We start from the raw sequence: 25,721 nt of genomic DNA, 5'->3' as shown, positions 1-25,721 counted from the left end.
CGTAGCTCTCCTCCTCAAATTTTCCTTTTGAAGTATCATTTGTATAAAAAAACCTCACCTCCAAATGCCTGCATCAAACATCTGCTGATGCCGTATAATTGTATTACGTTTCATGTAACCCCGGTAAAAATGGCGGCGTTGGCGGTACTTTCACGAAACTGAGCGGTGATGGGTAGCATTGGTAGACAACCCACTATACCGCATTGTTACGTCGGTTGCCTATGCAAAAACATAAGAATAACATTGAACTGCTGACGTTTAGTAGAGCATGATCATTTTTTACGTCCGTTCATTTTTTCTTTCATTTTTATGGTTTTCACTTCTTTCATCTTTCTTAGTATTTCAAGGGAAGAAATGAAGATGATTCAGTTCAATAATGCAACACTAATCAGTGAAAATTACACCATCAAGGCAAGCCATTATAGTCGCTTTAGACAATGCGCATTATTCATTAAATTCCTCCGAAATTGACCAATGGGGAATATGCCCATGCAGTGACACCCACTAAAATGTTTCAATAGTGTAAAATTAGCATGGTTGCGTTAACCAAGACCCATCATCAAGGAAATTACAATACCATAGACCTTGACCCTATATCTCGGTAAATTCCAAAACTAATTGAAGTGAAAGAAGCCTTCGTTGGGGTGCCTTTATCGCAACGGATCATGCGTTTGCCATCAGTCCATAACCCGTAATTAACGATGGGTTAAATTGGATTTTAATGGGGAGTGAGTGACTCAGGGACAGGGTCCGATTAAATCCGTCGGATGCCTTGTGAGAAAAAAATTATTTCAGTTTGTTGTTCGGTGTGATTGTTTCGGGAACTTTTTTTGGTATCCACCATTGTGTCAACAATCCTTTTCATTAATTTTTTACCCATCCACCATTTTGTCAATAAGTTTATTATTACTATTACCACTATGTAAACAACTCCCCCTATCCAAAAAAAGGAAACCAAAGGCATAAATGCAGAAAGAAAATCAATTTAAATTCCGGGCGGTTACGCAACGTTTATGATCTCCGGGTTCCGCGAAGGGTTTCGGGCAACGTAATAATAAATTCGTTATTAATCGAAAACGAGGCGAAAAAGCCGCACTTTGCGGTATCATATTTGGTCTGACTCGAACGCAATATATGAGCAAATCTCCGGGATTTGTTGCTGCCTGTTTTCGAGAAAAATGTCGTTGCAGAAAATGGTTCTTGTGGGTTTTGAAGAATTGATTGCATGCTTCGAAAATAACCGGCTGATATTCAGCGACCGTGGTTCCACTTGGTGCTGGTTTACCGTAAACCACGTAATTGTGATTGTTCCGGTCGGTGCTTAATTTGCGTAAGGTAAACGAACCAGCATCGAACCAAAACACTTTTTTCTCAAATTATCTCCAATTTTTGGGCACTTGGCCTACCGATCTCCCGGATGCATCTCTGCTTGACCTCACGTTGCGGTGACGTAACCGCGAGCTCTCACCTACGATGACGCGGATGGGGTTGAGAACTCTTCGGTCGAAGCGAGGAAAGTCGGTCAGTGGGCTTCGCTCGATCCGGCAGCTCTCATTCACGATCGGCAGAAGAAACAAGCAAGTGACAGTCGAACGTCGAGAGCTGCGCGATAGCGAAGTGAATTCTGCAAGACGGCGCGAATTTTCGGTTTTGAGTTTGCGAGTGTGATTTCGAGTTTTTTTTTTTAAGTTTCTGTTCCGAGATTTTTGGGATTGTTTTTTGCTTGCTGCCGCTTTTGTTAGATGAGTAAGTTCCATGGTGGTTTTTACATTTTCATTTAGGGTATTTAGAAAATCAAAATTCCCCTCGGGTGTCTCGATAGTGCAGTGTTACTTTTGAAATATCCACATTTGTCAACCAAAAGTGAGCATTTCTAAGATGAGCTCTCCTCACCTTTCAACTAAAACTCCCTTTTTTACTTTTGACGCTGTGCATTAGCATATTCTGCATTAGTCTAATTTCATGGAAAAAAATGGAAAATAGTGTACTTTGTAAATGCACAATTTCAGGAGTTGAAAGTGAGTTGAGAGAGTGAGAAAAGTGAGGATAGCTCGTCTTGGAACTATTCAGTTTTAGTCGAGTTTGAGTGTATTATCTATATCTTGAAGTCTTGATTTAAAAAGTTTTTCTAGGCAAATTAACCTCACTTTTTGAGTTTTAAAGCTGTACATTTTTGGAATTTTAAACTACAAATTTTCCCCCACCGTCAAACAAATGTGCTAATTTAGTCCGACTTTTTAACAAATCTATATGACTCTGAAGTTTTAAACCAATCATTTTCCCACAGTTGAAACACTAAGGTTTCTCAATTTACCCTCACTTTTCAACTTTTAATAAGATGCTTTTTCAAGCTGAATTACCCTCACTTATCAACTAAAATGGATGATTTTTGCACTGTTACACCTATTTTTTTTTTCTCCGGTGATCTGGATGATTATTTTTCTCTCACTTTGTAACTGGTTAAAAGCGCTATTCTTAAATAATTTCTACGGCCTGTTTAAAACTCACTTCACTATCAGGAAGTCATCAAAGCAGACCACAGGGTGCAGGAAATAACAGACATAATACTATTGTCTGAAAGTACTTTCGGTGATCTAACAATGAAAACAATCTCGATTATTAATCATTGTTTTGTCTTTAAGTAATCGAAGGGGCAGTGAAGTGTGTTCTGCATGGGAATGGCTTGGCTTCCTGAATTCACATTGATGTTTGGTGATTATATGGAGTGATTCTGAAAATTCTTAATTAACTATTTAATTTTATTAGCGATTTTTCATTCGATTGCGATGTATTGATAGTGCGTTTTACAGGTGAAATTAGCTAATTGTAGCAAGCACAAGAACCAACAAACCGCTTTCTTATTTTACAGCTGAAACAACTTTAGTTTCAAATGCTCCTGATGATGGCAAAATTGAAAACACTTTCACGCTAATATAATTCTACAGGGTGTCCCAAAAACATTGGTACACATTGGTATGTGATGAAACAGTGTTGAAAAATAATGCGATTAAACTGAACATGTCTTATATAAAACTCGATTTTCGATCTACAGGGTGTTAAAAATGTTTGTAAATTGTCGATAAATTTTACATTTTGCAAATTTTTTAGATTAAATTTTGCACATGGAGATTTTTGCGTACGACAAATCTATCTAAAATGTCTATCTTTCACTAACGCATGGGTAGCGCCAACTACGTTATACACGTATTTGGAAAAACTAACAAGTTATTAAGTAAACTTTGTAGCTTATTTTTTGTATAAATTTGGAAAGAGTAGACCCTTTTACTTGCTTTTACTTAAATGTATACAAAAAATTAACCTTCGAAATCTACCTAAAAAGTTATGTTAGTTTTTCCCAATATGTGTACAATGTACTGTGCAAAGTTTAATCTAAAAACTTACAAAATGTAAGATCTAACGATAATTTACATTTGTTTAAGTTTTAACACCCTGTAGATCGAAAATAAACAAGTTTCATATATAAGACATGTTCAGCTTAATCACATTATTTTTCAACACTGTTTCACCCCATACCAGTTTATATCAAAATTTCTGGGCCACCCTCTAGAGGATACCACATATTATCATTATTTAGTCACAAAAATGGGTAAAACCGTTGCAATCAAGAGTGCCAACCATTTTCTAATGCAGCTAAATGGGTTTTTACATTGACCTATCCTACATCTATTATTAACTGAAACCTTGGTATTTTTGTTGAAAATATGGGCCTAGGTAATTATTTCATTGCGTTGTTAATCTGATTTTATTAATGATTCGTATCCGTTTGGGTTGGATATAAAATATGCCAATTAAATACTTAATACACTTTCTGCAGTTTCAATTTTTTTCCAGTATTAATAAGACGAGACAAACTACTTCAGTGCTCAAAATGAGTTTGTTTAATCTGAAAAATCATCTCACTAGTTGAAAAGTGAGCCTGAAAAACATACCGTATTTGATTTCAAATTAGGCGTGAAAAGTTGAATAGTTTAAAAGATTTAAAAGTGAAACAAAATTAAATTACACTTGATAAGTTACGCCAATTCAGCCTCCAAGTTTATATGTTCCAAAAGATGAAGACTAAGAATAGCTCAGTACCATGTTCCATACCACGTATCACAGGGAATTGAAGAGTTCCCGCTCAGAAAAAAATCGATTTCAATTGAAAGTGAGGTTCATTTAGCTTTCAAATTGTATATTTTCGTGTGTTAAAAAGTGAGAGATGGTAAACTTGGTAAATTAATAATTTGTAAAGCTAGCAAGTGAGAATGAAGAAATCGAGAAAATTTCATACGTTTAAAAATGAGGTTTTAGTAAGACTTTGCGGGAGTTGAAAAAGTGAGGGCTATCAAAGTGGGTCAATTTGGAAATCAAATAATGCAAAATGTGAAATAATTTTAGTTCGAAAAACCTCTTCAGCAGTAGGTATAAGAGTAAGAAAATTATGAGTTGAGAAAATTAAAAAAATATATATCAATCTGAGGTTATGTAAAGCTGAGAAACGCACAGTTCCAATTTCAAGATTGAGAGAGAGGTTGAAAGGTGAGAATAATTCTAATAAGGAAAATCAATGTGAGGAAGGAAGGTTCGTTTAATTTTTAATTTTAAACGTTTAAACCTTTTATTTAATAACGTGAAAGTGATGCTGGGGTAGTTCTAAGAAATCGAAAAAGCACGTCAAAAACAAGGTTAACGCGGTATTAAAAGTTGGAAAGTGAGAATAGTGAGGATGAACATCCTTCTGCCTCGCAAGCTTTAAATGAAATCAGAACTTGCTGAAATTATGAAATTTAAAAGGATTGAAAGTAACATTATTTTAACGCTTGAAAAGTTTAAATGCAAACTGAAAAGTAAGATTGATGAAGAAGGTTTGGTGAGAGAAAAATCCACTTAAAAAACAGTTGTTAACTAAAATAACGTGCAAATTTAAGGGGAATTTTATGCCAGAAAATTTAAATTAGGGCGAAAGCAGTCTTAGCTTCAATGCAAAAAGCCGATTTTCACTTTGAGCAAAAACTGAAAGCCTGAAGGTCACTAAACTTAGGCCAATGAAAGTCCCTATAAAAGCACTTCCTGGTGCCTTATTTAAACCAGCATTTTTGTCTGTTACCACCGCGATAAATGAATAAACAAAGCGTTTTCAAATTGCTAGAATTTCTCTCATTAATATGTAATAATTCAAAGATTGTCCGGTGACAGCTGCAGCGTAGGTCATCCCACACAGATCATTCAATGCACCGATATAATGGGAAGAATCTGATTAACCTGAATAGTTCCAACGATTTTTGTGAAGATAGAGTATTGTTTGTTCATTGTTTAGAGGATGTTAGGAATATGAGGAAATGTTTATGATGAAACTCTGATGAGGAAATGCTTTTACCAACTGTCTCATAAAAACTGGCGAAGCTATAACTCAGTTATTTATGAATGGATTTTGATGAATTAAAAGCCAAATAAAAAGATATTATTCAGACTACTAAATTACGTCAAATGATTTTTTTTAACTCAGGTGTCAATTTCAGGATTTTAAATAGAACTCTGTATTTTTTTCAAATATTTTCTGATGAAAAGTTTTTTTTTAAATTTGATTATGTATGGCAAGTTAATGTTAAAACAATTTTTAACAGAAAAAAAATTGAAAAGTTTGAACAATATGTCGCAATAGGTGTTCAAAATGGATGTCGGAATGGCCGGTCAGATGTCGTGCAATCATTTTTTTGGTTTTTTAAAAGATCCAGTGTCTTCAAGTGTCTTCTAAGCGTTTAAATTTATTACAATTAGATACTTCTCCATTATAAAAACGGGTAGAGACGTATTGCTTCACTGAAGATCTTATTGCTTTTGAAATATGCTTCAGCATATTTTAAATATTTTCAATTAGCACTTGATAATTGTCGCCAATAAACGCCAATAAATCACATTAATAATAATAAATCATCTGCATTGCGGCGTAAACAAAAATATCAACTTCCATTTTGAACACTTATTGTGACATATTACTTAAATTTTTCAATTTTTTTCTGTCAAAAATTGTTTTAACAGTAACTTGTCATGTATTGTCAAATTCAAAAAATGTCAAAAAAATACGAAGTTATATTGACAATTCTGAAGTTGACATCTCAAGCGGAAGAAATTGACTTAAAAAACATTAAATTTGACGTTATTTAGTAGTCTAAACAATATCATTTTATTTGGTTTTTAGTCCATCAAAATCTGTTCATAAACAACTGAGCTCTTGCGTCACCCGTTTTTTTATGATGCAGCCACTACGAGGAAATACCTGAAAATAAAAAGAATATCTTTTTTGAGTTCAACAAAAAAAACCAAACCACCCGCGAGTTGATTGCGAAAGGTGGAAATCGTGACTTGACACATCGTTTTCTTCATTTCAGATGTGCGATCCACAATGATAATCAAGTGGCCCCTAATCTTGGTCCTACACCTGGTGGTCGTGGTCGTAGCTAGAAGCCGAGGTGAGTAATTTTTTTAGGCATTTTGATTATCAAAGAATGAGGTTTTGCTCAACTCTCCAGTCACGATCATCGTGAAATGTAGCATCTTACCGAAAATAGCCGCTCTATTGCGTAAGAGCTTAATAAGGTTTGTTTGAAATGTCAGCTGGTGCTCAAGAGATAAATTGATTTTTTCTTCAATTAGAAGCTTTCCTCAATACTGTGCTTTCTATAGAAAAAAACATGAGAAATGGGAGATATTTCGTGCGGCAGTGTAAGTAGTTAGTCTCGCTCGGTGGTTCTATGCACTCCACACTCGTTCCACACTAGTTCTTTAATCGCTCGCATATTTATGATTAGCGGTAATCAATTTTGCAAGGCAGGACAGGAAGTGCACCCTTTCAAATGTTGCATAATGTTACTGAAATGGGAATACATTTGATGAACTTTTGCGGTCCAGGAACCTCCGGGAATTTTTCTACAATGAAACGTATACACCCCAGAAGTCTCTAAATTTTCTTGAACAATTCACAAATTTAAAAGAATCAAATGTATATAAATTGGTTCCAAATTAAAAAAAATCTCTGATATACTTATTGTTTACATTGAGAACAATTGCCTTGACTGAATTTCAAAATAAAATTGTTTTGAATTATTTTGACCTTTAGGTTCTCTATTATTTACATTGTGTGCATAACACTGTTTTACGAGATTTTTTACGAAAGAGAGAGAGAGAGAGTTTAGATCTAAAAATTTCCTGAATCTGTCAGTAATGTCAAATTCTCGGCACTTTCATGCTAAACTTACCTCCGACAACTAACAACCAAAACTGATATTTCTAATTTCTGACAGGTGTCAGCGATATACCCGTCAGAACTGCGTTCATAAAAAGTGAAGGTGTTTAGTCGTTTTTAATTCGAATTGAATCTAGTTTCTGTTTCAAAATCGAATCAAATCTGCACTCACCAATGAAACTCAATTATCACCGCATGTTTTCACGCGTAAAACCGAGGTCTAGACCGGAGATCCGTTAATTTGTTAATTCCCTTTCAATCACATAAAACGTACAGGATGCAGCTCAGGTCTTGATGCGACCGCCTGATAAAACTCCGATTACGAAACCCCATCACATAAAAGTGTCACATTTTTGCGTTTTGCATCTCTAGTCCTGTCACGCTTTCTGCTCGCCTGCGTACGTTCATTATTTGCCTAGTAGGTACGAAAGATCATTTTTGCGCATGTATTACGTAACCGTAAATTTATGTAATCCTTTAAGCATTTGGTTCTGGAGTTGGCACAAAAATCGACCTTGTCAACCGCTTTGATTTACATGTTTAACATGTCGCCAAACAATGACTTTCACCGTGGTAGTGATGACACCAAGTAGGGTGTTATTTGTTAAATAATTGAAAGTAAGTCAGTAGAACTCTAATATCGGGTTTCTAAATCTATGTACCAGTCATCAATATCTGGTAAAAGTACGCTAAAATATGTGTAAACAATTTTTAATTCGGTCTTAGAATGATCAAAGTGTCACGAAAAGTGCTATAGAAATGATTCAGTGACAGCACACTCATACCGGGTGTTCAATTTCTGAATGCGACTTCATTGGAAAACTTCACTGTCACCTGACAGAAATTAGAAGTTTTCGCTAGTTCAATCACGAATTTTCGAGTAAAATTATGTACGTATTGCAGATCACCTTCTAATAGATTGTTTGAAGATATTGCAACTTTTCAAATAGAACTTATACAGGGTGTTATTTAAGTACGTGATCAAACTTCAAGGAGTAAATCTTTGAGTAATTCTAAGACGAAAAATTTATATAAACATAAGTCCAGTAATACTTCGTTTTTAAAATACAGGGTGTCAATTTTTTTTTAAATCGTTTTTCGTAAAAATCTTAGAAGTCTTTTAGCCGATTTTGTTGAAATTTGCCATTTACTTTTTGTTAAATATATTTTTACTTAAAAAAATTGCGTATCATTTCTTTAAATGTAGTTTTAATAAAGTGTTTTTTTGTTTGATTTTTTAAAAATTTCCGACGTTACCCCTGCGCACAAAATTAGTAAAAGGAGACAAATGATTTCTAGCTTAAAAAATTTCTTTGTGCATTAAAAACCGTCGCTAAATTTCAATGTCATATTAGTCTGCATCTTTTTGTTATTTAGGAGTTTTTTTATGATGTAATAATTAAAAAAATAAATTTGGCACCCTCTATCTTGAAAACGCAATATTACCGTCTTTATTTAAACTTTTCATTTTAGAATCATTTAAAGAATCACACCTTGAAGTTTTGCCACATCTTTAAATAACACCCTGTAAATAAACAATAAAATTTTTGACTTTGATTGACAAATGTATTTTTGACAGGTGACAGTACTACTTTCCGCCGACGTCACTTTTGGTAACTGTCCTACATGCGTCAGTGTATTTGAACTGTGTCGCACCTGATGTGTTAATCCTGAAATAATCGAAAAACGCTAGTATCACCTATTAAAAATTAAAGACTTTGGCCAGGAGAACTAATTAACTGCCAGATTGGATTTTCTGAGCGAAGTTTTGTTTTTTTTTTGGCAGAATAGAAACCTGGTAAAATCTCTTCCTCTGCTTCTTCCCTATGACTCATTGACCTACTGCCTGGGCCGGCTTCAAGTCGCGATCTTCTCATTTCCGGGCATTCTTCTCGATGTCACTCGGATAGCGGTTCTTCGTGTAAATACCGGTTGTATGCGCCTAAAAGCGGTGTTTTTGTTTAATTAACTTATTACCGTCGATATTTTTAATGCTGGAAAGCCACTTATGCTCTTCTTTGTTTCGGTTGTAATATGCATTGGGAACACAACCGATAATAAAATATGACAAATTATTACGCGAGTTGGCTAATTTAATGCGAGCTACTTGACGACTGTATAATTGGGTCAGTTAATTGGTTTTCATAAATCACTTAAAGCCCGGCAATTATGCTCTAAGAAATTCAATGATCAATCAAGGAATTTCTTACTATTTGGACATTAAAAGTTAGTGAGAAGTGCACTGACACGAAACGTTAATGTGGCATAAACATTAAGAAATAAGAACCATTTAATGGTGTATTTGTAAACCAGTAAATCTACAGCCTACAACGAGAACTTATGAGGCGAAAGCCCCTCATTTCGCACAAATATCAGCACTGGTTTTGCACAGTTATGCACCTGGTGTGAAGGAGTCCGCAGTAATTTGTTTAAATTGGCTTGAATCATTCACAAATTGACAAAACCTCTATTCGCCTATGTAATAATTTATGAACGCAGTTTTAACTATTTTTATCTAATTCAGTTTCCTAGTAATCATTACTAATGATTATATGATACGCTTCGCTTACATTGACGACACCAACCTTAACCTAATTCTAAGATTTGATTGCCTACACTATCATTATCTTTTTCTACATTGCCTACACTTTTCATTAAAAAAATTAAAAATCTAATTTTGAAATCCTCTTGTTTTCTGTGGTGTTTACTTTGTCTATACGTCCAGAAAAGTAAAAAAGTTGCTTCAAATAGACATTTTTGAGTTGTCAACAATAACTAAAACGTGGTTTAACAATCGTTTTGTTTTGTTTCTCGATTGACTATATTGTTCATATTATCTACCCTCTCTAGAAAAAGAAATCACCTGATATGCTCTTTGTTTACATCGAGAGCAATTACCATAACCAAATTTCAGAATTAAGTTGTTTTGGATTGTTGTATGTGTCGTTTTCCTTGTTGTTTACATTGTGTACATGACATTTTTTACGGTATTTTGTACGAAAGAGGGAAAAAGATTTCAAGCATTAAAAGTTTCTGATTTTATCAAATAATGTCAAAGTCTATCTCTGTGCTAAAATAACCTCCCGAAGTAAGCAACATAACCGATTTTACAGATTGTCTGTATAATCGACATTTGAGCTCTGAAATCTCTAAATTCTGACAGATGACAATAATTACCTTTACTGAGATCGCGTTCAGGAATTGTATTCCGCGTGTGAGTGTATTCTCAGTGTTTCACAATAGGTTCATTATCTGAGTTTAAACCGACTTATTGTTCATAGAACTAATGACACTTTTGCGTTATTTCGAATCAATTTTATGTTTTTAGTAGCTTTCTCTACATTGCCCGCAACGTGTACACGTAGATATTTGCATTGAATTTTGAAACCTAAGACACCGAATTCCAAAGAGGTGTCAGTGATATATCTACCAGCGCTGCGTTCATAAATTGGGCACCAGGTGCAAGTGTGGTTTATGTAAGTTAAAAAGCCTTTAAGTCTGAAATGTTTAACATTTATACAGATGTGGGTCCAATGAATATAACCTGAGCAGTAAAATTACAAAACGGAAATTCGCAAACAAATCTGCGTTGAGATTATTCCGTTGATTACAATTGATCATGACAGATAGATAGAGATTGAAATCTGTCTATCTGAGAATGAATCTCCATCTAACTGTAATCGTAATCATAATGTGTGCATTCAACGTTCCACCCCAGAGCCGCGTCAGCATCCCGCCCCAGGATTACGTTCAGAAATTCTGTCCTCGGTGCGAGTATTGGTTTTACTCAATAGAAAATGTATAAGCAATACTGTATTAAAATCTCTTCTTTGGGTGCTTTAAAGCACAATTAAAACCAATTACTCCCGGTCGATTAACCACTCCTTTTTAGGTTTAAAGTGTAAAATTAAATAACTCCATGCAATATCCTCTGTGTGCACAGCAACGGGGAATTACGCACATCAAATTACGTCTGCTTTGATAATGTTTTTGTACACATTTTGCCATACGAGCAATTATTATTGCGCATTTTTAATGAACTCTTTTTTTGCTTCAGATTTCGACGATTCGGCTTCGAAATGTCCCATGCTGACCGAGTGTCCGTTTCGGGCCGAACAGTGCCAGGATGACGAGGACTGTTCGCCGGACGCTGTCTGCTGCAAAAGTCCATGTGGCAAAGTGTGCACCAAGCAGTTGTTCACTGGTAAGGTCCCTCTTTGGAAGGTTATAGGAAATTTTCCCTAAAGAAAATCGTTGGTGCGCGATCGATTTTCTGGGTATTGTCTTTCTTCAAAGGTGGCAATTCACATGTTTTAAAGGCTTAGGTGAACACAAAACATGTGCTCAGGTTTTTTTCTGTAACAGTTCTTGTTGGTCTCATTTACGGTAATTAGGAAGCAATTAACGAAGGTCCTTCCCTCTTCAAACGTCAGCTAATTGGGCTCACTCTTCGAGTGCCAACCTCAAGGCAATTAAATTCAAATCAGCTGGTTAAAAAGCAGAAAACCATGGGAATGTGGTCTGTTTTGCTCGGCAAAAAGAACAAAAACACTGATTTTGCGCAATTTTTCCATTAAAACGACCACCGGCGCCATGTGCGGAGTATCGTTGCCTCAGATATTGTATAACTGGTCATGCCAAGGAATCTCGGTGTTTATCAGTTCTTCGGTAACAATAATCATAATTAAATATTAATATTTATTCATCTGCTGATTAACGTTATCTAAGCTTAATCTTCAAGATGGAGAAACGTTAATCCCTCGTCGGCATTTCAGGCACTTTCACAATTCAGGAGATAGATTAAGAATGGTTTATATCTTCTATGCGAGAAGTGAAGACGTGGGGTCACTTGAGTGACCCACGATTATCTAATGGTTTAATTATTCAAACAGTTCCCATAAACTAAATCCCAAAAGAAAGCTTCTCCCCGAGGGGGCACCATAACAAATCGATGGTATTATTAGCACCATGTTGGTCCGGCCCATGTGTCTTAGGAACGTGATCAACGTTCAAAATATTCAATGCATTTTCATAGAATTTATTCTTGGGGCTGCGTAACTATGTAAATTCCGTCCTATATTTATCGGTGGCCTAATGCGAACAATCAAGTTCATAAAAGTAACAATGCGCTTTGTAAATTAGTTGAACCAATTTTATATTCTAAGGTGAAATCGTTTTGTGACCGTCCAAAGCGCGCTTTCCTTTCGGCGATCACATGTAAACACTTTGATATTAGGAGTTTTGTTTCCATTGTCTACGTTGATGTTAACGTCAAATTCGAGTGTTTGAGGCCAATGTTTACATTGTCCATGCGACGCATAAAACTACAAAATGATTCAGCATTTTCATGGTGCCAATGAGACAATCATCTTTAATAATAGTCAGTCGAAAAGTGACTATTTTCTCTAAAATGGAGGACATTAAAGCTTTGTATACGTTATCTACGTGAATTATAAAGAAAAATAAATTCGTGGATATTCATAAACCAGAAGTCTGTAATCATGATTAACTGATGAAAAGCGCTGACTTCACCCTAACCCAACTGAATTGTCACGTTGTTACTCTATTTTAATTTTGTTTTAGCAGTTTTAGGCTCACACTTGGAAATTTAACAACCGATGTGGGCGCTGCGGTAAACAAACCTAAGACAATTTGTTACAAATCATGATCTCAAATGTCATATAATGTCAGAATTACACTTTCTCATGTTCGCATTTTGTCCACCAGGAGTCGCATTCATTTTTTGAAGCGCCTAATTTTTACTTCTTAGATGTTTATTATCTTCATTACATTGTCAACTCGGGTTATGAAGTTAAAATGTAGATAATTTTTGTAGTTCGTAAACACTTTATTTACATTGTCTGCACAAACCTTGTCGAGCTTGAATTTTTGTTTTAACTAATTCAAGAAGAAAAATGTTCGTAGATCTGGCAAATTTCATTTCATTTGAAATAGTTGTTTTTTGATTTTGTCATTGTATTTCATTGTAAATCTAAATAGCAAGTAATAAGAACATTTTCTATTTGCCAATGGCCAACCATAAGTCATTCATCTGTCAACTGTCAGCGTCAACTCATCGACAGTTGCATGCAGAACTGCCAGAGCATATGTATGTAGAGCAATTAGAGACCATAATCTTGTTTATCATTTTCTCTTTTGACAGCTGTCACTCGCTTGTTTATATCGAATTCTGCGTTGTATCCAGGTTGTCAGACCTTGCGAATGGCAGCGTCCAGACGCGCCAAATCCCTGGGTGTGGAGCCGAAGCAAGTACGCATGCCTCGCTGCAATAAACAAGGAGGTTTCGAGCGGGTACAATGCGACAACGAAATCGTGAGTTCCTGTTGGTGCGTGGATGAGACCGGGTTCGAACAGCCAGGAACCAGGGCTCCCGCTGCTGCACTAGTGAACTGCACCGGTAAGAAAAAAAATATATATTGTGTCATTATTTATATCATCCTTGCGACTTTTGACACTAGAAAACATTTTTAGAGGTATTGACAAGTAAGTAAAAGTCATTGTCACACTTTCAAAGTAACTGACGAGTATAAGAATGTTAACGAAACTGTCATTTTACTTGCGAGCAAATCAATTGTTAAAGTCACGCCTGTCAAATAAACTAAGTTTTCACCAATTATGTTACGCCTGCCTTATTTTCAATATTAATGTGCGTGAAGTTGCTCTCTCGTGGGCTTGGCAGGGCTGAGTTGCCGTCGTATCACAGAAGAAGAATTGTCTCAAGAAAGTGACAGTGCCATTGACAGATGATGAAAGCGACAGCTCAGGGTAGTTGTGAAATACCAACATGGCGATTTTTAATCAATAAAATTGATTGATTGATGTGCAGAGTAATCGATAATGTATTCCTATCTATCAATAACAGATAATTGACAGCGATTTGATTACATCTTGGCATACGGTGAATGTAATTTAAATGTGATTAATCGAAGATTCAGGCCATACAGTGCCTTGAAGATCTCATTGATAGCAGCTGACATTAAGGGAAAACTGGGAAGGAAAATCACGAAGATTTCTTGCGGCAGTTAGATTGACATTCCGGCCAATCCCAACGTTCCTAGAGGCGTCACGATCATTTGAGTGTAATTCGATTAATATTGCGTTAAGGTACCACCCGGATGGTACCGATATTTTTCCCAATTTCGCCACTAAACATGACGCATCTTGACGGAGACTTTACGGTCCATAAATACTTACGGGAACCACTTTCTCGCGAGACATGTGTATATAAATAACGATGATTCATAGCTCTGTAGGTGGAGGAGCGCACACACGCGTGTAAACGTTGTTTAATGCACATGAGATTTATTATTATTGATTTGAAAGGTTTTATGTAACCACAGTCATCAAAAAATGTAAACAAAATGTTTAGTACTGCACTTCAAGCTGATAACAGTAACGTGCTTGCGCTGATTTGTTTTTCAAAAAACGGACCAAAGCGTCAGTCAATACAAAACGGTTGTAAAATGTCATTAATAACAATTGTCATAGTCATCTTGCTACTGTCTAAAAAAAGGGAACAGCATTGCCAGTATTTTCCTTTAGGGATTGTTACGGTTTTTTTCCAGCTCCTAAGCCTTGCGCCGATGCCACCTGCCGCATGTTCTGTCCCCACGGCTTCGCCCTGACCAAAGAGGGATGTCCCATGTGCCGTTGTCGCGACCCCTGTGATGACGTCAACTGTCCTCACGCTCTGGAATGTCACTCGGAAGAATTGGCATGCGCAGACCCACCCTGCCCTCCAGTTCCCACATGTAAGTAACGACGTGACAACACTGCTTAATTGCGAATTATTTACGTATATTTAGTTCCCATCATATTTCCCGGTAAAAGTCACGGCCAGAGTGATTGATTTTGACCATAATAATCGACTGTCGAAAGGAGTTATGTGATGCGCATTAGATGCTTAGTTGTTCATCACAAATGTCAGGTTAAGGATGGTTCGCATGAACGATTCAGCTGCATCTAATTTATATCAGCGAGGTCATTGTTAATATTCAATTTGGATACCTCTTAATGGCGACTAATTCCGAAATAAAACAAGTCACTTTGGCAACACTGCTTAAGCTTGACAACTGACAGAAAATTGCAACAAAAAACGTGACTAAAACTGGGTCGCTAAAGTATGCGCCAAGGCAAGAGGGTGAGCTAAGATCAGTGACACGGCTTAAGTTACGACTGTCAAAATTCAACGTTCGGTGATGCTTTTATTTATCTTTATTTATTTTTGTTTATGTATTATTTTATTTATCCTTTGTGTGCCAATAACAAATTTGATATATACAATGGTATGTGAAATGTTGCTAAATTAGTTTTAATGTTCTTAAATGCTGCCATAATTGAAAAAATAGTCGGTCATTGATTCTTTTGAATAAACGCCAATTGCAGCATTACTGTTAAGATTTTTAATGGTGCCAACTAGACAACGCTGAATTGAAAATTTGACAGACAAATGAATGACGCTGTGTTGCCATGTAATCTAATTAATTCCATTTTTATGCCGAAAGATTCCGAGTTACGCTCTAGTTGGCGCAACAAACAAGCAACCGTTCTTCACCTCAATTAATTAAATTTTTTTAAAATTATCCTCGTAATAATTGTGACGTTTAACCCTAAACGCATCGGATCGCCTATAGAGGTCGTTGGCACCTTTCAAAGTTCAGGGATTATCTTATGCAATTCTCTCTCAACCTGTAAAACCGGCAGAAAGCGTGAGTCTGCGGTAATTAAAGTACCACACATCTGCACAGTCACGTTATGAGAATGGTGCCTGATTAGGTGCCAATCGTTCATTATAATAATTTATAGCAAAACCCATTTTTCTCGTAAATATTAATCTTGACCTTTAGATCCTTTAAACAAACCCATAAATATTGCTGCGCCACCACAGAGAGGGTGCAGTCAAAATCCCTCTTTGTTTAGAAGAGATAGCCGAGATGTCAAGGATTTCGGCACAATAACGAAACACATGATTATTATTTGTCTAATGCTCTTTGCGGGTAAATTTTATTTAGGAAAAAGTTCAAGGTGCGCAGATTGCGATGAATCTTTACATTCAGCCGATAAATCTGCTTTTCAAGCCGCCATATTGCTTTCATAACATGTGTCAACAAAGACAGTTCTATAACCAGCTGTTTGATCTTTAAAACAAATGCCTGAAGCAGTGTTGCCATGTTGATGAGCTTTATATTATGATAATTGAAGGTCAGTTGTAAATCGGAAGTGGGTACGCTGTTTTCTTCAATCTGCATTCCACCTGCTGCCTATGCAACTGCCATCAGCGCCCGCCTTTTAAATTATCGCAATAACCGCGTTCTCTCTCGGCAATTTCTTTGACACAAATATCTATTTTTTTGCATTTCTTTGTTAGCACCGATTCGTATCCTTGAAATTAAATGGCCGTTTTCCATTTATTTCTTGAATTGCAAATGCCGCACGTTACGAGGAATGTCGCCAGATTTGAAAACTTAATTAGATTGTCGATTGTGTCGGTTTTTTTTCCGCATCGCGTTGGAGATTTGTGATGTCACCTTGGAAATATGTAAAACACATCTTTCTTAATAAATTGAGCGTACAAATCGGTTAACTGCATGGCTCTAGGGTTAGGCGCTAACAATCAAATTGAATGTACCAAAGAATTGTAGTGTTGCATTTACTTGTGTCAAAATTGTCCGAGTGACATTTGATGGCGCTCCTCCTGAGTCTCTTGCGTTAAACAGCCATTTTGGTTTTGAAAATAATAGCTCAAAGCTGTGTTACCAAAACAAGTTGTCACAGAAATCATGGTTCATCTATATCTATAAGGTTATTTCGTCAGTTTATAATTTTGTCGATGTCTCTAATAGATTCATTAAGTCAGTTTGTAAATCAGACTCTTCTGGGAGGATTTTTGAATGTTAAAAAAAACAAACATCGTTTGTAAGATTTCCGGAGAGCGCCGTTGCGTAATTTTCTCGTTGTTCGTAATGTACACGAAGCAGTGATGCCGAATTGTGTTTTTAGTCACCATTAATTGGTTAATTAATTTAATCGCTTTTAAGACATAAGACGTATTAATTCAATTTCGACAAACTTCCCTTACTCTTATTCTTAAATGCCCTTACAAGCTATACCGCATTCGTTATATACTAATTTTGAGCATATTTGATGACAAACGTCAAACAGCAAAAAATTTATACCTGTTGACAATCTGCCAAATTACTGTTGATAGCTGTCTAAAGCGGCCATACTTTTTCCCTGCTTCGAAAACATACACCTGTCGCGACGTTGCCTTCTACTCTTCATTCGAACTTAAGATGTGGCAAAACACATTAGAGAAAACGCACATTTGACATTCACCCAAAACCCAATTTCAAAGGCATCTATATTTGGCCAAACAGGTGATCGGGGCCCCGTTTAAATCACGACCAAGTTTAATAACGACCATAAATACGGATTTATGAAGCAATTTGCCATACCCGTGTACGAATCAATTCGTCGGTGACAGGTCGTGTAATGCCACCTCAAACCCGCCTTAATCACGACTTGGAGAGGATGATTTGTTCGTTTCGATATTCATTGTTGCAAATTAATGATGCATTGTGCAATTTGACAAATCTTCGTTTTCCAGGCAAAAAAGGACGTAGTCTAGAAAATATCTGTCCTGTCGGGGACCCTTTAAGGATCAGTGACACAGTCAGGCCCTTCTTATGTGGCAACGATGCGGGCAAGCCCACCTGCCCTCCCATGTACCAATGCCTAGTCCAAAAAGGTACCTCCGACCCCTTCCTTCATTTCCCCTCGTCATTAATCTCCCACATAATTCCAGATAATGATTACGGAGTTTGCTGTCCAGCTTCCCTGAAAATCCAGAAAACCGGCCAATGTCCAGTCACAGTGGATAAGAAAGAACTGGAATGCGGCAATTTGTGCACTCACGATTTGGAGTGTCAGTCGGTGCAGAAGTGCTGCCAGACCGAGCAGTGCGGGTCATCGTGTATGCACCCCAAAAATGTCACCGGTAAGTTATGACCTTTAGGATGTTGGAAGTGACACGAAATCGTGTCGAGGATTCGCCTGACATTTGCGGTGGTCACGATTTCGCAACGCGTGTACTAATAAAGCATCGGTGTTCTTGATATCCTTGTGAGTACCCGCCAACTAAAGGTACCGTGTTCGTCTTGGGCAATGATAATTGGATGGGTTTTGGTGCATTTGTTTCGCCCAATTAGGAACTTTTTTTAACTTTTGGAGATGTTGAGGAATACGTTTGGTTCAACTGCAGCATTCTTAATTAATAAAAAATAATGCAGTACCACTTTTAACTACGAAAAAACCTATTTCACAAGCCCAAAATTCTTTGCTGAAATCCTCTAGTTTTTCATCTCTAACAAGACACTTCCGTTTTCAATAGAATGTTATCATCAACGCGCTCTATCGGAGGTTCTGGCAGTAAGCGAGCGCGCAGGTCGTGGTTACGTCCCTCAATGCACTGAAGACGGCCAGTTTGAACCCAAACAGTGCAGCAGGAATGCCCTCGTTTGCTGGTGCGTGGACCGTATGGGGCGCAAGCTCAAAGGTTCCATGGGTCCCGCCGACAACGTGAATTGTTCCATGGTTGAAGGTAAGTTTTATAACAATTTCAAACAGAAAGAACGATTTTGTTTTCATTACTATGTTAAACTTTTGTGGAAAAATACTGTAGAAACTTCATCTGTCAAATTTTTGAAGACCATTTTTGGAACTTTATCTGTCAAATGTCAGAGAAACTTAATGGCAAACAAAAAAAATTAATTTCAACACTTCATGTGTCACACGCAACAAAAATTTTTATGTCAAACTTGAAAAAAATGTCAGCCTCAGATGTCATAAGGCGAGAATGCCTCTATTGAAACTGTCGATTGTTAAATGTCAGAATTCGTGTGATCTGTCAAAAGTACCGGTCTATGTAAGATGTTGTTCGTCTTTTTTTCTTGGAATCTGTAGCTCGTTCCCAGACAGTGGCGCGCAGCTTGGACAAAAATGGCAACGAGTGCGAGCGTCTAGAGTGCGCAGCCGTGTGCGAATACGGTTTTAAATTGGGGGATGATGGGTGTCACACGTGCAAATGCGATGATCCGTGTGACGGCTATACCTGTCCCGAAGACGAGGAATGCGTCAATGCCAAAGAGGCAACGTGTTCCGACTTTTTATGTCCTTCTTTGCCAGTTTGTATGTCCTCTCATTGCCATTCATTTTGTTGTTTTTATGAAAAAACAATACCAATTAGGTCGTCCTAAGGCCATCTATGCCAATCCCTGTGAGCGAGGCACACCTCTGACTGACGATTTGAGCGGAGCTCCAGTGGCGTGCGCTCTTAGATCTGAGGAAGGTACTGTGTTTCTATGTTTAGTTTTGCTTAGACTATAACTTATGTTCAGGTACTATATGTCCCAAATACTACGACTGTACCGCTGTTCCTGGATCTACTCAAGCGGTCTGTTGTCCAGTTGACGGTATCGAAGATCAAGATGAGCTAGAAGGAGAGGCGTCGGAGGATTTCAATCAAGCAGAAGAGCGCCCTCAATCGAGTAAGCTTTTTTGTTCATTTTTGAGGCTATTTGAGGGTTTTTTCTAAATTTTTTAGTGTGCGAATACTTGAGAGAGTTCACAGAAAGCATGGAAGGGACTAGAGAAGGAATGACGTTGGCGTTGCCCACGCCCGAATGCGACTTAGAAGGAAACTATTTAGCCACTCAGTGCGATACGCAGGCGGATGAGTGTTGGTGTGTTGATAATTTCGGGACCGAAATTCCCAGATCCAGGTAACTATTTCCTTTATTTTCAAAATAAATGTCATTGTCAGTTTTGACACATCTGTCATCCACGTCGGCAAAATGCGAATTTTGTATTTTTAAAGGAGGACTCATTTTAAAGATTAAAGCGTAAGGCTCTATGATGGATCACTTCGGATATCTCTTCGGTAACTCTCATAAGGACTGAATCTACTAGTTTTCCTTCCAATTCCATTGTTGTCAAAACCTCCCCAATTTATTTTATTTTTTTTGCAGAACCAAAGACAATTCAACCGACTGTATCAACCTGCGCATAACTATGGACTGCTTAGACCTCACGTGTAGAATGGGTTGCGAGTATGGCTTTATCCTCTCAGAGGAAACCGGTAAATAAAATAATCCAACTCCTCTCCTAAATAACATCTCACGAAATTGTGCTAAAGTTAGTACACTCCGTAAATTCACAACTCGTGCAATTTTCGTGTAACTCACGACGTATACTAGAATCCCACTAGTTTATGAATTTTCTCACTGATCACAGAAATTGTTATTTAATGAGTTTTTTTACATTTTCCAGGCTGCCCCACCTGCCAATGCAGAGACCCGTGCAGTGGCGTGTCGTGCATGGAGGACGAACAATGTCAACTGGTCGAAGTTAGTTGTCGCGATCACTACTGCCCTCCCGTACCTGCCTGTAAGACTCTTTTTTAACAGTTTTTTTCCCCTTCCTAGTATTTCTGCCTTCGTGTTTCCTGCCTTTCAACAACAGTCAATTCCATTTCTAAATCTTCCTCTCCTCGTTCCCACTACACAACTGTTGCAACAATCCCTCCAGCTGTTCAGTAACCCGACAATTTCACTCCAAAGGCTTGCCGAAAAAAGTGGGCCAATGCCCCTACTTGGTCCCAGCCGCCTCCCCCACTTGCGACTTCGAGTGCAACTCCGATTTGGCGTGCAATGGCACCATGCGGTGCTGCTCCAATGGCTGTGGCACCCAGTGCGTGGAACCGCTGCTATACACCGCCTGTCAGCACCAAAAAACTTTGGCGCAGCATCAGGCCCACGAGTCGGGCATGCCCGCTGGAAAGGTTCACATCCCGAACTGCACCGAAGATGGTTCCTATCAGAGCAGGCAGTGTAATCCCGGTACCAAAGAGTGTTGGTGAGTGTGGGATGTGGAAAGGATTTTGGTTTTAACTCCAAAAAGGTGTTTTGCAATGCTATTGCAATTCCAGTAATGTGCGTGTCTAAGATTTTCTGACACCGTACGCATTTTGGACGTGCAGTTACTAAAACTCATACTGCGTGTTCTTGAAAGCATCTAGTTTTAATAAAAGCACTAGTTCAAAAAAGATGTTTTTGAAGGCATTTACGACTACTTAGTGTTAGTGTGATTGATGTAGGTAACATCGACTATTATCAACTAGATGTTTTTAAGGCTTAAAAGAATGTAGAAGTAACTTCAAAAAAGAATTTCTGCGAATTTTAGGTGCGTAGACGAACGCGGTTTCGAGATTTCCAAAACCAGAACTCGAGATGAAGGTTTGAAATGCGATTTAGAACCCAAAGAAAACTCTTGTCCCCTTCTCAACTGCGTGGACGATTGTGAACACGGATTCCATTTGAACGAACAAGGGTGCAGGACGTGCGAGTGCTTGGATCCATGCACGAAAATCTCCTGTCGAGGTAATTCAAAAGCGAGCTCTGCTCTTCAAAAAAATTAGCATGAACTGATTCTATGGTTTTTAGGAGAAGGAGAGACTTGTAGATTAGTAGGAGTGGAGTGCGTAACATGGCCTTGCCCCTCCGTCCCGATGTGTTTGCCCAAAAAGGAGAATCCGTGTCAAAAAGGGGAACCTTTGAACTTGGGAGTGGGGGGAGAGGTGGTGACATGCGGACCGGAGGCTGAGAGCTGTCCATCATCGCATAAATGCCAATTGAGTCCTGTAGGGGAGTATGCAGTGTGTTGTCCCAAACCTAGTGAGTTCCATTGATTTCTGAGATTTTATGAGAAATTTACGTCACTTGTTATTTCAAGGAGATGTTTGTTTCGAACCCCTGGATGCGGGCAAGTGCCAAGATAATGAACCCTCAAAAAGCCTAACTCGGTACTACTTCAACTCGCGCATAAATCGCTGCGAAACTTTCGTTTACGCGGGCTGCCAGGGCAACCATAACAACTTCCACACCGAAGCAATGTGCGAGTCTGTTTGTCCAGGTGTGGTTTAACTATAATAGACCAAACTAAGCATTATTAAAATTTAAAATAACCTTGCAGTGCTGAGCCAGTGCGAGCGGCTTAGAGAGAAAAATCAAAAATCAGCAGAACGCTACAAGAAACCGACGTTCAGTCCTCAATGTGACCCCCAAACAGGTAATTGGCAACCGGTGCAGTGTCTGGAACACGTGGGGGTATGTTGGTGCGTGACTCCCACTGGAGAACCCTTAAAGGGTACCTTGACCAGAGGAGCGGAACCCGAATGCAACTTTCGGCAAGCGCGGAACAGGGTCAGCAACAGGATCGATGTGGTCAGCGAAGCTGACTTGGGTAAGTTCGCTATTTGTTTTTTTTTTAGGGTTTTGAGTGTGATTTTAGTGCTGGAGGAGCTGATGATGCAACTGGGGTCCTTGGATGAAGACGAGGATATGACCCCGGAGATGTCCATTGATAGGATGGACACAGATGTGTCTTTAACTAGATGTCAGGCCTTGGGAGGACGGTGCAATGAAGATGGCAAGTTCACGCCCACTCAATGTGAAGACGAAACTTGTTGGTGCGTGGATGAGGCTGGAAATCAGCTAATTGGAACCGACACTTTTGCTCGAGGAGAAAGAACTTGCAGTAAATTAAAAAAAAATAAATTACATGAAATTTGTTTAATTCGACGTGAAATTTGGCAGAATTCATTCCTTTGGTGACCGCAGAGGTGAGCCTGGGCTTCAGAGGGGAGTTCGACGACGTCACCGCCATCCCCGTGGTGAACCAAGTCACAAAAATCATACAAAACCTTAACGGGAATGTGAACGAATTGGGAGTTTACGCGGAAATCACTCCTGATATGTTATACGTCAAGTTCTCCCTGATTGGCAGCAACAAAGTGGACGTGGCGTATAGATTCGAACAAATGGTGATGCAGCAGAGACTTCCAGGCCTTGTTGCTGATGTCACACGGTCCAGGGTGATCTACAAACTGCCGCCGCAAGGCTTGCTCAAGACGGCAGAGCTGCAACACCGCGAAATCGTCTCACACGCTCCGATTTCTGTGGTGGCTCCCTATCACACCGCCTTGATTGTCATAGCAGCAGCTTCTGCCTTTGTAATCTCTGTGCTGACCGTTCTAGTAATTCTCTACAGGAGAAAGGTGAGTCGGTATGTTCCTTATTGAATTTGTAGATAACCAAATAATATAAGTAGTTTCCTGCCGAATTGGCGAATAAACTAACGAGTGAAAGTATTTGCAAAAGATCTTTGTTAAAATGGTTATCTGTCAGAAAGAAGCTCATATTTATTTGAAGTAACGAATAACGACCGGCTACCAGAAAGTCAATTCTCTGGATTAATAAAAATAGAAAATCATACAATTATTTCTGAGTTTATTTTTAGATGCACAGCATAAACCAGCAGAAGGTCGTGGAAGACAATAGGTACATTTCCAATACCAGGCCCATCTACATTGAGCTGCCCAATGAGAAGTACCATACAATCGCACCTGAGAGTGTTAAAAAGCAGTGATAGATTCAAAAAGAGACATTTTCTCGCGTTTTCAAAGCAATTTTCCTGCCATGATTTGAACAGAGTTTGTGTTATTTATGAAAGTGAAGACACTTTTACTGATTACTTAAGGGTGTGTTTAAGGTGATAATTGGGCCTTTTTCTTTTACTGGAGAAACCTAGAGAGAGACGTGATTATTCCTATGTAACTGGCCACGATAAATATTTATTGTTTGCTTTACAATAATATGAATCAACGTTATGCTGTAACAATGCTGACAGCGCCAAATATGATTTTTATGAAAAATAGTAAGTGTGTTACTATTGGTTGCTTTAAGAAGTAATATGTTTATCAACTTAATTATGACTAACTAAAGAGATAATATTGTTTTCTTCTATCTACGTTGTCAAATGACTATCTCAACACACAACATTGTTCGTCATTCCACAGCAAATCCGTATTTACCATATTAGCGGTTACAACGTTGTTCCATCAAAACGTTCAAATAATAAATATTATGTGTAAATAGTTATTTAAATGAGATAAGAGATATTTATTCCCCTTCTACCTTTGTTCTGAATAAATGGCGACATTATGGTGAATGACGGTTATTGAACAACTGAGCTTCTAGTGTTGGCAGCAAATTGTTTGCATTGCGCTCCATCTCTCGGCTCATCAACGACGTTAACTCCGATTCAGTGGATTGGGAAAAAACTGCCTGAAGATTAAACTTATATATGGATGACACCACGTTTTCACATGGTTACACTGGCACGATAAAAAAAAATCTTAAAATTGTCTAACGGAAAAATAAGTACACAGCTCGCACTAAAAATTGACAAAAAACCTAATCTATACCTCCTTAAAATATTCATACAAATTGATTTTTTTACAGAAAATCGAGTACACTGCTCGCAAACACAAAGAAATATATTTCACTGCTCTCACTAAATACAGTAAACACTCGATACTGTGAACATCGGATAACGTAAATCTCCGGATAACGTGCACAAATGATTTCCGTTACCGGGGGAACTACTTCAGGGGATTCCCTGGCAATCGTGCTCAATACGGGGTTGCCCGATCATCGTGCCCGGTATTTCCCCAGTTTTACTTTGTAGTTTCATTTTTTGCATTGCAACATTTGCCTGTTGCTTTTGAACGGTTGTCGAAAGGTTTAGTGAATACGTGTTGTTATACATGTGTAATGTCGCTGAAAAAACCAAAGTGTTTAACTCTCCATGAAAAATCTCTTGTAATTCAGGAGCTAAGTAAAGGTGCAAGTGTTTCGAATTTATCCAGAAAATACAATATAGCTAAATCTACGATTTGCAAAATAAAGCAAAGAAAAGAAACCATTTTAAGAGTAATAACAGATACATATGTTGGATCAAGTAAAAGAAAAACACTTAAAGGGTCTGGATTACCACAAATGGAAAAACAGCTATACAAATGGTTTCTAAATCAACGAAATAAAAATTTTGTTGTAAGCGGAGAAATGATAAAGCAAAAAGCCAAATCCATACATTCTGAAATAAAGGAAGCTGATAAGGAATTTACGGCTAGTGAGGGATGGCTACAGAGGTTTAAAAAAAGATTTGGAATTCGGTTTTTAAAAATTTCCGGGGAAAAACTTTCTTCCCAACCGGAACTTATTGACCCTTTCAAAAAGCAGTTAAAAAATAAAATGCAGAAACTTGGAATTACATTAGATCAACTTTATAATGCTGACGAAACGGGCTTATACTGGAAACTTCTACCGGATAAAACATTGAAAGACTGAAAAACAACGAATAACATTACTAGTTTGCACAAATGCTACTGGAAGACATAAAGTAAAACCATTAGTTATCGGTAAGGCTGCCAATTCAAGGTCATTTAAAAACTTTACTTGCCCTCTTGATTATGAACATTCCAAGACAGCGTGGATGACTGCATACATTTTTAAAAAATGGTTCCATCATTCCTTTGTACCTCAGGTAAATTTTGTTG

The 25,721-nt window shown here is 37.8% G+C and overlaps 2 protein-coding genes across 4 annotated transcripts in view; one reads left to right on the top strand and one right to left on the bottom strand.

The window, feature by feature from the left end:
- The window catches only part of RpS12 (ribosomal protein S12), a 274,064-nt gene that overhangs the window by 24,547 nt on the left and 223,796 nt on the right, over positions 1–25,721 (bottom strand). The gene's annotated exons all lie outside the window — the stretch shown is intronic.
- LOC136411178 (thyroglobulin-like) lies at positions 1,511–24,331 on the top strand. 2 transcript variants are annotated; one of them, XM_066393650.1, is made up of 22 exons: positions 1,511–1,746; positions 6,393–6,473; positions 11,304–11,450; positions 13,452–13,664; positions 14,833–15,018; positions 17,874–18,014; positions 18,072–18,263; positions 18,657–18,866; positions 19,229–19,453; positions 19,512–19,613; positions 19,663–19,812; positions 19,869–20,046; positions 20,293–20,402; positions 20,594–20,710; positions 20,884–21,178; positions 21,506–21,702; positions 21,766–21,996; positions 22,055–22,234; positions 22,295–22,564; positions 22,613–22,858; positions 22,918–23,378; positions 23,621–24,331. In XM_066393650.1, exons 1-22 carry the CDS (start codon positions 1,743–1,745, stop codon positions 23,747–23,749), a joined length of 4,065 nt encoding a protein of 1,354 aa, XP_066249747.1. In that variant the 5' UTR covers positions 1,511–1,742; the 3' UTR covers positions 23,750–24,331. The 2 variants fall into 2 exon arrangements, with proteins under 2 accessions (XP_066249747.1, XP_066249746.1); XM_066393649.1 differs by having other exon boundaries at positions 1,511–1,758.

The sequence above is a fragment of the Euwallacea similis genome, chromosome 9 (assembly GCF_039881205.1).
Source record: "Euwallacea similis isolate ESF13 chromosome 9, ESF131.1, whole genome shotgun sequence".
In the NCBI taxonomy this organism is placed as follows: Eukaryota; Metazoa; Arthropoda; class Insecta; order Coleoptera; family Curculionidae; genus Euwallacea; species Euwallacea similis.
Note: the sequence above shows the minus strand (reverse complement) of the source record. Positions and strands in the feature narration are given on the sequence as shown.

Bases quoted from the DNA above. Each gene is read 5' to 3' on its own strand.
- LOC136411178 (XM_066393649.1), top strand. The intron at 13,665-14,832 runs GTAAGAAAAAAA...GTTTTTTTCCAG, and splicing joins TGCACTAGTGAACTGCACCG to CTCCTAAGCCTTGCGCCGAT. The intron at 22,235-22,294 runs GTGTGGTTTAAC...ATAACCTTGCAG, and splicing joins GTGCGAGTCTGTTTGTCCAG to TGCTGAGCCAGTGCGAGCGG.